This window comes from Nymphaea colorata, chromosome 2 (genome assembly GCF_008831285.2).
Source record: "Nymphaea colorata isolate Beijing-Zhang1983 chromosome 2, ASM883128v2, whole genome shotgun sequence".
NCBI lineage: Eukaryota > Viridiplantae > Streptophyta > Magnoliopsida > Nymphaeales > Nymphaeaceae > Nymphaea > Nymphaea colorata.
Genome location: NC_045139.1, coordinates 27165545 through 27176307, shown reverse-complemented (window position 1 = coordinate 27176307; position 10763 = coordinate 27165545). Strand labels below are relative to the sequence as shown.

Genomic DNA, 10763 nt, shown 5'->3' with positions numbered 1-10763 from the left:
TAAAATATTATAATTATATATAAAAATCAATCAAATTAAAATTAAAAAAATCTTATTATGTCAACAGGGCTTAGTCGGGGTCACTGGGGCTAGCTCGATAAGTTATGGAGCCAGCCCAGTGCTTTTTTTTTGTGCCCGAGCCTAGGCTGGATTCCTATCCTTTTAGTGTAATGGACCTTCTTTGATACTTCGGGATGCTGTCTTCGGCATACTTTAACTTATCCATCAATGATCTTCAGTTTACAGCACATAACACAGGTTAACATTCCTAACACTTAAAAACGGAAGAGCCCTCACTCAAACTGTCACACCAATCCCCTTGGATATCTCTCTCCTTTAATTGACGTGAAGCACAAAGAAAATAGACAAGGTCATTTAATAAGTAATATGTTGGATAATACTAGCACAGTAGAATTGAAAAAGCATGCGTAAGTTTTTTATTAGCTTCTTATAATGCTTATCGACACAAAATGACAGAGGTATGTCGCGTTCACATGCTCGCGTGCAGGGTGATTCTCGTTTGAGGGAGAGAGTGTCACCAAAATGAATTCTGACCCGGATATTTTTGAGACTGAAGCGTTTAAAAAAAATGGGAGAGAGAATAAAACGAACTCCACGAAATTTTTGACATTGAAGTGGGGAACAACAAAAAGGGGTTTCTCTCTCTCCTTGCGGTAGGGTTTATTCTTAACTCCATTTGCAGACGAGCCCGCGTGAGCGAGAGAGAGAGAGGATGGGTAGGGGCAAGTTCAAAGGCAAGCCTACTGGTCGCAGGCATTTCTCTACGCCTGAGGAAATGCGTAAGTCTCTGGCCCTCTCTCTTCAAATTGCCTATGTCTCCTTTACATTGATTGAGAAATCTTCTGACAAAGTAAAAAGCAAAATCTCTTATTGGAAAGTAAAGAGAAAAATCGTGTACGTTCGTTCCCAATCGTGTTAATCTACGTTCAGTGTAGCCTTTAGGACGAAGTGTTGATATGGTTGTTGATCGATCAATATTAGTAGGTGTTGATGGTGAATTTTGACGCCAATAAGTTGATTCTAGTACTTTATAGTTTTATATCTCTCTTTCTTTCTGATATATATGATTCCTGATTGATGCCATCAAGAGTACAGAAAACTTTTTTTGGTGCTATTCCAATATTGATTTTCCCTTTTGCATGGGTGCCCCATGCTTGAAAAGGTTTAAAGATTGACTAACAATTTTGGTGATCTTATTAACATTTCGTTCTTCATTGATGAGAGATCGCTAGAGCTTCATTGATGAGAGATCGCTAGAGCAAACGCAAAACTTCGTGGTTTGCTGTTCTTGCATGTTATTGTTTGGGACACCGTTGTGTCTCCATCTTTTATGTAGAAATAGTAGATGCGGCAGTTGGTTTTACAATTTTATTGTTCTGATTCGATTGATTAGTTGGTAAGATAAGGGAGCTGTATAAGCGGTTGGGAAGTTAGCGAATTAAATAAGGAAGATGACAAAGCAATTTAATGTTGCATTAGCTGCCCGGATGTTTCTTTTTCTTTCCCTCCTATTTGTTTGGAGAACTTGTTAGCCATCTCTATCAAATAAGACTTATGTACATGGTAATGGTTTCTAGAAGTGCGGATAGAAGCAAATAGTTTATGTAAATTACATGATAAGACTATGTAACAGAATCTTGTTTCCATCTGTTTGTACCTCTTCTAGTGATGCTCCTTCAAGCACTAGAAAATAGCACTAGTGGTACTAAATGGCAGTATTCTTACAAAAGAATTCTTAAGTCTACTCTTCTACAAAAAGTCCCTGGGTGCAAATTTAACTTTCCGTGTGTAGTTTTGTTCATTTCTATGTTAATAAGAGAACAATGATGGTGGCTATATCTAGTGGTGTTCTTTTTCATATCCATGAAGTGTGAATAAACAGCCGTACATGACAAGTGAACATGGCAGAAAAATGTTATATGAAGTTTCCAGAAGCAGAGATGAATTTGCACTAGAAACTTGTGCATTCAGGGAACATGGTGCAATTGGATGCTCTGTACCTGTTCATTTAAGATGTGAACCATCAACATTCTTATAGTTTCTACCATTATATCACAAACCTTAGTTTCTTGTAACACAATTTTAATTCCAAGCTGATCTGAGGGTTTACTATTCAAGTTCAGCTTTAATTACCTATTATAATTTGAAGTTTGAACATTATTTTGGAATATGTTATGTCTAAGCTGCTTGCCTTCTGATGCATTTTCCTCCTTTTCATTTGACATGTCAGTTGCTGGTAGCTCCACACGTCCTCGTACATTCAGAAAGGTATGCTACTTTATAGTTTCAAAGCACTACATAAATTGTCCAATCAGTTTACTCTCTTGTTTGTGTCTATAGTATTTATAGTGTTCAAACTTCAAATGGCTTATGAGTTGTCCACATCTTGTTAAACATCTAAAACAGTAAAACCACATTTGTGAGGCTTAAATCTGATGGATGTTTTGTTTCTTCTCATCTAATGAATATGCGTTTTATTTTATCGTCTTCCCATGAACAAATACTTTTCATAAAACATTTTGTTGCTTATGAGTTTCTTGAATTGGAAACATGTATACCTAGGAATTGGAGGTGAAGAAAAACTTATATTGTTCCGTCTAAGACAAATGAATTTTAGATGTAGCACCATGCAAGAGGGTCTTCTATAATTCTATTGCTTCAATTGCATTATTTTGTAGTTTGATTATGGAGGAAAATCGAGTTTCCAAGGTACATCCAAAATGTCAAGTTTTGTACTCTTTTAAGAAGAAAAGGAGCACAAAATACTTTGTCATACAATAAGAGAACTTTGTAAAACTTTGGCAAGGGAGCACATCTCTCTCTCTCTCCCCCTATCTCTCTTTGTAGTCAAAGATAAACATTTATGTCACTGTTGCAGATATTATTTTTTTGAAAAGAATGTAATATTCACGTTCAAAAAAGGAAAAAAATGAAAAAGCTGGAAAAAACATTTCTTGGAAAAAGGTAAAAATTAATTCAGTACATTTTTTTATTTTTTCTGATTTTTCAAATTTTCTCTCTTTTGACATTAATATCATTATCAATTAAACTTCAAACTTAAACTAAATTATTTGTCATCATTAAAACATTACTTTATCAATTTATCTAGCTATTTTTTCGTCTTTTTATTTGTTTCTTATTTATTTTATTTTTACCTAATTTTGATGATCTTTTTATTTTTTTAAAAATAGCAGAGAATTTCTTGATATTTTCTTGAGAAAACAATTTTGCCAAAAAATAACTGAGAAAAACCTCGCTTGTAGAACCCCGAGAATGATATTTGTTACAATGATTTATGTAAGTGTTGTATGTATTGTACGATATGAACCGTTGCTTTTTAAATTTACGATATGATACACCACTTATATCGCAAACAGGTGGTGTATCTATGTGTATTGCATGTATCGTGCGCCTGTATCATACGATACATGTCTATTTTGAAAATTATGAGGTTAAAACCCCTTTTTTCACACTAATTTTTAAAACTTGCCTCCATCTTCATTTTTTAACATGTCTAATAGTTGAAGGAGGGGGAGATTGTGGCAATTTTGAAAAGGAATAACCAGTTCCACCATGATATCGTCAATTTGAGGGCTGATTTATGCATGGATGATTGATTCTTGTTTATATAAAGAGGGTTTATATCCTACATGAAAGATGAAAATGGGAATGAGATGATAAAGATTATGAATGAAGCTGTTTTTTTGTTATTTGCATTAAAATTGAACAATTTTGTCTTGTGATGTGATGTATAGTGTATGCAAAACTTGTTTTTGATGTGTTATGGATCTTATTACTTATGGGTTATTATATAGTCAGATCATCTTATATAAATTATGTTTCTTGATGTCTTAGTTCATGTTGTGTTACCATATGATATTATCACTTATTAATGTTTGTGCAGTAACTTTACGTATAATAAGCCTGTCATTATGTATAACATGTTTTTTCATGAAAAAACATATTTTTTATTTTTTCTTGATTTATCTGATTTTTTCTCTATTTTTTTAATTTAAAAAATAATTTTACAGTATACATACGATACATTACAATACTTTACGATATAGCATAGCTATTGGCCAGACCGATATGGCTTATGATATGCTTTACAACATTGTGTAAAATAGAAGTAAGCACCACTGGTGACTCATCCATTTGCATTCTTCTTTCCTTGGGAGCTATGAGTGGTCATATTTCATCCATAGGAACCTTGTCTATGAAAGGAAATCATGACAAATACCAAAGTTAAGGTGAGCCAAGCATCTAATCCCATAACAGAATTTGCTGAAGAAGAGAATGGTGCAGATGCTTATATAAAAATCTTGGCATGGGTAACTCCTGATTCCATAAGAAACCTATTTCCAATGGACATGTTGTTGACAGTAGAAGCTGACAAAGAAATGTCGCATGGAAACTGTTTCCTATCAATAGCAGCAAAATAATTTTGGTTATTTTCTGTTTATTTTTCATTTTACTATTTCAAATGCATCTTGATGATCTTGTACTCCGTGTTGACAGGAGGAGGAGGAGGAAAAAGAAGAAGAAACATCCGAAGAGGAAGAAGGTTCTGATGAGGAAGATCAAGAAGTGGTGGGTTTCTTATCATCATCATCATCCCATTAGTTTGTCTCTCTTGATATTTGCGCTAATGTTTGAACGTTTGATTTATATGTCCATAAATATGCCCATATACTTCTCATGAGCTTTATATATTTTGCAGAAGAAGAAAGGGACACAAGGCATTATTGAGATTGACAATCCTAATTTGGTCAAACCGAAAAATTTGAAAGCAAGAGATGTTGATGTAAGTTCTTTTGCTAATGTTTATTTACTCTAATTTTCATCAAGATCATCAGCATCAAACCCTTGGACTCCTTTGCTGCTGCTCAGGCCTAGCTTCTTGTTGCAACAAGTGACACAGAATGGTGGTCTTTTTGAGTCCTGAAATCCATAAAACTTGGTGTCATTAAATTCTTCCTTATCAAATGAGTCAAGTTTTTGCCTTTGCAACACAATAAAGTGGAATTTAATGAGAACAAGTTTATATTGGGATGAAGTCAAGTTGAACACCAGACTACAAACCAGTAGCATATTCAACCAAAAATAAGAAATGAGGACTATGGGAGGTGCCACCATAATGACTCAAGCCTTGTGTTTTGAGATAACATGTAACAGGAGGAAGTAAGTTATTGATATTGAGATGAAAAGGCTTGTCAAAGTCTGAGTCCGACATGAGCAGGTCAAGCGCCCCCCGCCCAGCCAAAGAAAAAGACACTAGTTGGCATTAATCAATTTGGGTTGTCCCAAGTTGGTTGGGCAAAATAAGGTCAACAGCATGCACACACACACACACACACACACACACACACACACACACACACACACACACACACACACATATATATATATATATATATATATATATATATATATATAGGAGGAGAGAAAGAGAACTCCAAAATAATATAGATGGAGGAAACAACAAGTTGGTCTTTTGTAACAGAACGATAAGTGTCCAAAACTTATTCTTAGAAAAACTCCAAATGGGAATAAGTCAATTATGATCTGTGGTAGGAACCTAAGAATGGTCAGCCAATGACTAATCAGACGGGGTAGTCCCCCAAACTACTTCCTAAGGTTAGGGTTATTTGTCTGATCAGTGACCAGTTTGACCAGGCAACTAATTGGAGCAACTAGTTGCTGGTTTGTCAACAAGGTGGAAAGGTGTCATAGACAAAAACTCTATAATCTACTTAGACACATCTGAACTATTCTGCAATGGCAGTATGCACATAGTTGGCTCATGTGGATGACATACGTCTGGACTAGCATGCATGTTCGGTTAGAATAGATAACACTACTTTTGCAATATAACAAAGTTTTGTTTTTAGAATATTTTTCTATTTCATTGTCTAGGTTATTTTCAAAAGTTTTTTTTTTTTGTAGCTGAGCTTGATTGGTGCTTAATCAGGTCTAGAATCAGTATGTTGGTCCTTATCTTGTAAAATGTGAGGATATGAGAAGAATAATGTGGCTGAGATCCAAGTCACATGAGCAGATGAGCAGGGGTACAATTACAGTATGGGTATGGAGATCCAGCTACAAACCTATAGAAAATGTGGGTCTATATATATATATACATATATATATATATGGAAAATAGCACAAAAATCAAAATGAAAGTATCATTTAAATAAACAAGTGATATACATAAAAACATTATATGTTGTTGAAAAATAACTCTAAGAAACAGAATTAAAACTTAGAGAAAACTAAATCAAAGTTTGGGTCAGCTTTGAGCTACAAACTACCCGTACCCACTTTAGGTACTGGTACGGTGACACAGGTATATGGACCTTACTAAAGTACCCATATGACCTAGGTTGAGATAATTCTAGTTAAATTTGAATACATGAATTTAGACCTATTTCGGATGATATCGCAGATACAGCTAGATGATATCTCTTTGGTCTGTACATCTATATTCATGAGCCAACAGGACTCAAAGAGTGTCCATGTGACGTAAATTTTGAATTGGTGGCTAGCCTCTTTCTATTTGGCCATTATGAATTATAACTTGTGCAATTTGGATTTTGTTTGCTTATCTACATGGAAGCTTCTCTACTAGGTCGGTTCTCATTATTTAGTATTTATAGTATTTGGTATGCAGTTGATGTTGCTTGCTATTTGCTATCTTTGGCTTTCTTTTGAAGATTCTAGGCTTATTTATTTTAGTATCTTTTAATTTGAAAATTTAGGTTAAATGTATTTTTCACTAGACAATAATCATAGTAGTAATAAATAATAATAATAATAATAATAATGATCATGATAATAACAATAATAATAATCCTGACAATTATGAACTGATTTGGATGACACATTTTATGACATAGATAATAAGAAACACAATGAACAGGAGGGGGAAGTTGCTTAGTAGTTAGCACACCTTTCTCCCATTTGATTTTATCTAAACATGTGTCTTTTATCCTCTGTCACACGGAGGAGGAGTACCCGCACGGTATGGGTACGGCAGGGTACTGCGTTGACCGTACTGGGTGCGGTCAATTCACCCAAGGTCATTTTTGACCTTTTTCAGACTCGGTCAATATTGACTGAGTCCAAATTTGTCCAATTTTAATGTTAACAATTTTTACATTTTAACTTTTTAAACCATTTTAACGTTAAAATTTTCGAAACCCTCATTTTAATGTCCCACTCTCTTTTTTCTTCATTTTAACTTCTATATATGTATGTGCATGTGTGTGTACGGTCGTACCCCTGCACCCAAGTTTTTTAAAAATGGTCCGTACCCGTACTTGCACCGGCACCCGTACCCGTACCTTTGTGATATAGCTTTTATCTTACTTTTCACAACATTGTTCATAAACGTAATTCATGAATAGTTCTTTAGCGTTAACCATTAGAGTATTCTAATCAAAAGCATGTAAACTTCAAATACTTCGGACAAGATGAACTGTTTCTTGGCCTATATATTTAGTATAACCAACCTTCACTATGAATGTTATGCACCATGTACTACGTTGAAGTGCTGGAGACAAATCTTTGGATTTCCTTTCCGAAGCATAGCATGAATGTGCGGCATTTGATAGTCTGGTTAGTTTTTGTAATTTTTCTGTAAACTTGAAGCCCTTTTTATCCAGAGTTACATATGTATTCTTTGTAGTACACATAACCCAGATGTTGAAGTGATTATAGCATATGTTTGACCTTTCATCTTGAAGCATATGACAAATCTATTGATTAGGATTTGTATTCTCTTATTTTTTTGTAATTATTGTTTGAACGTCTGTGTCCTCATTTAGGACTTGCTTAATGTTCCATGCTTCACGCAATGCGTTGTTTCTATTTTTTTTGCTTAAGACAACTGTCACCACTTAACATACTTTCTGAATTCACCTGTTTTGCAGTTGGAAAAAACAACTGAGTTGTCAAGGCGTGAAAGGTTTATGACTCCCATACCCTTGTATCTAATAGTATGATTTGTTGAATTATTTTCTATGAACATATGAATGTAACCCATACTGCATTTTTCTTCTGCTTTTTGCTAGATGTTTTGTTAATTGTGAATTAGTCAGATGATGTCCCTGAATGTGTCTTATAGTTTTGTCCTGTTGTCTAGTCAAACATAGTAGCTTGCCTTATTCAGGATATGGAAAAATACACAATTTATTAATTTTCTGTGGCAGTTGTTGAGCTGTTTTTTTCTATACATTTTTCTTGTCCTCTAGGGAAGAAATAGAGAAACAGAAGGCTCATGAACGGTATATGAGGCTACAGGAACAGGGGAAAACAGAGCAAGCTAGAAAAGATTTAGGTGAGCACTTATGTCTTCTTTTCCAAATTAAAGCTTGTGTATGACCATGACAAGCTCGTTGGTTTGCATCTCATTTTTGCATGAGACAATTTATGCCTGGATGCATGACTAGCTGTGGATTTAATGTTTGATCATATCCACAGTTACCTGACTGAACCCACCCATCTAACTTTGAAAACTTGTCCAATGTGTCATGTACTTTTCTTTTTTTATCTACCATATTTACATATATCGGTTTGTCTGATATGCATTGCTATTTCTTGGCTTTGAAGAAGATAATGATTTGTTAGAGCAAGGTTATTTATAGGGAATACTATAAGCATCTCATACTTTTGGTTAGTTTAATTCCACAGCGAGAGATTTTTCACTATATGTAAAGTTGGATTTTCTTCTTTGAGAGTTGATCTTTTATGGCTAAGGAACGTGATTGGGAGTTATGCAACATCACAAAGAGGACGAAGACAAGGTTTATCAATTTTTTGGAAAAAGTATTTTTGTTTCTGGGATTTTCTATTCTACCATTGGGAGCTGGTAGGAAGATGCCATGAAATACTTCTGTCTAATTGAAACCATCGGACAATTCATTTTTGTGATTTTCTTCCGATGGTGATGAGTTTAAAGTTTAAATTATAGTTTCTCCAATACATCTAGGGATTTTTGGTTCTTTCATGGATCGAAAAATCTCTTGAAGAAACAAGATATGAAAATATTGAAAATATAAGAAAATAATAATGGGTTACAGTGTATTAAAAACAGGGCTATTGCCTTTTTGCCTTTCCATGCCTATGTCAAAATTTATTCGTTTTTTGTTATAAATTCACAAAAAGCTCAAAATGTTATGGAGATTCTTCTCTGAAAAAAACCTGTTGGCAGAGAAGGATCCTGGGGTAATTAATGGAAATACCTTGCATATTCACTCACTCGGCTAACCATCTTAAAATTTGACTAGGACCATGTGTATGGATTTGGTCTGTTATTTGCGTTTCCATTTTCCTTTATGATTCAACATTGCCACTTCTTTGTTTGCTTATTTGGAATACTTGATTCTTGGAAGATAATCTAATGCTTCTATTGAAGGAATTTTGTCTTTTGCAATTAACTTGTTGGAAGTTTGATACTCATTAAATTATAATGGTACCATGCTTTTGTAGGATTCTATCTTTTATGAAATTCCTGTACATGTTTGTAATGTTCATCCGCATGTGTCTGGGTGTCTTACAGATAAAAAGTATGTACATCCATGTTTTAGAGATTACATGAAATTATTTTTATTTTTTGCGCTAATTTTGCATGTTTTTTTGGTATTTAGATAGGACGCTGGTGGGTCAGTTATGGTTTTGAGGGTTCACACTTTGAGCTGCAATAAAAATTTGATTTAAATAGAGTATTTATGTACTCAGCTTGTCCAAAATTGACATGCTGCACCTCTAGACTTAAGTGCGTGCAAGCATGTTCCTGTGGAGTCCATTTTCCTACAACTTTTGTTGTTAATGCATACGTTTCGGAATGATGGTAATTTTTCATTCTAGTAGATTGTAGCATAGTTTCCAACTGCATCAGTGTCGGATTGTAATTTCCTTATGTCTTCAGAGCGTTTACAATTGATACGACAACAAAGGGCTGAGGCTGCGAAGAAACGAGAAGAAGAAAAAGCTGGTATTTATGATATGGTTGTTCGTGCTCCTGTGATATCATTGCAAAAGAATGCTATCTTGAGTTTTATTCCATTATTTTTTTGCAGCTAAAGAATTGAAGAAGGCTGAGGCTCGCAAGTAACATGAACAACTCATGTATATGTACGTCGCATCAAATGGTCAAACTGCTTCAAAAAAATGAACGTATGCATCATTTGTTATATTAATTGGTGATACGCAGAATATGTTGTAGACCATCCACAACCATTTATGTTCAAAATTTGGCAAAGAGTTGGCAATTTCCTCTTTCTACTAGGACAGCTGCCTTGGTTCTATTTTTCCATCTGTCTGCGCCAACATATTATTGGCTATTAGCATTCTTTAATCCCATGGCGATATTGAATTCCGTATCATTTCCTTATCATATGCCTCTAGGAGGTAGCACTACTGATCTGGTTGACGGGCTTGGAAACTAATATCATCAGTTTGGTTTCCATTGGGTGCGATTCTTCTGGGCCTTTATAGGTGTGAGGTGCTGCATTGAGTCGAAAGTGCACTATACCCACACTCGAGTTCTGGCTTATCGAGCATCGTCTGAAGTTTCGGCCACATTGTGTTGAGCAACAAAAAGAATCCGTTTGTCATGTAAATGTTAGAGAATAACTTGTCAATAGCAATTAAGTAGGGTTGAACTTGAATGAATTTGGAGAAGACTTCGTTTGGCTCACACGAAAATATTTTTCTTGAGTGGTCCGTAAAGTTCACGGGGG

The 10763-nt window shown here is 34.7% G+C and overlaps 1 protein-coding gene across 1 annotated transcript; it reads left to right on the top strand.

Annotated features, from left to right (window-relative positions):
* Nucleotides 1-605: 605 nt before the first annotated feature.
* LOC116249325 (uncharacterized) lies at nt 606-10309 on the top strand. The gene is made up of 8 exons (XM_031622573.2): nt 606-800; nt 2252-2289; nt 4540-4611; nt 4742-4825; nt 7953-7987; nt 8274-8359; nt 9950-10015; nt 10101-10309. The coding sequence occupies exons 1-8, from the start codon at nt 734-736 to the stop codon at nt 10133-10135; spliced, it is 483 nt and encodes a 160-aa protein (XP_031478433.1). The 5' UTR covers nt 606-733; the 3' UTR covers nt 10136-10309.
* Nucleotides 10310-10763: the final 454 nt, after the last annotated feature.

Bases quoted from the DNA above. Each gene is read 5' to 3' on its own strand.
- LOC116249325 (XM_031622573.2), top strand. From the start codon at position 734: ATGGGTAGGGGCAAGTTCAAAGGCAAGCCTACTGGTCGCAGGCATTTC. The intron at 4,826-7,952 runs GTAAGTTCTTTT...CCTGTTTTGCAG, and splicing joins TGAAAGCAAGAGATGTTGAT to TTGGAAAAAACAACTGAGTT. The intron at 7,988-8,273 runs GTTTATGACTCC...CTTGTCCTCTAG, and splicing joins GAGTTGTCAAGGCGTGAAAG to GGAAGAAATAGAGAAACAGA.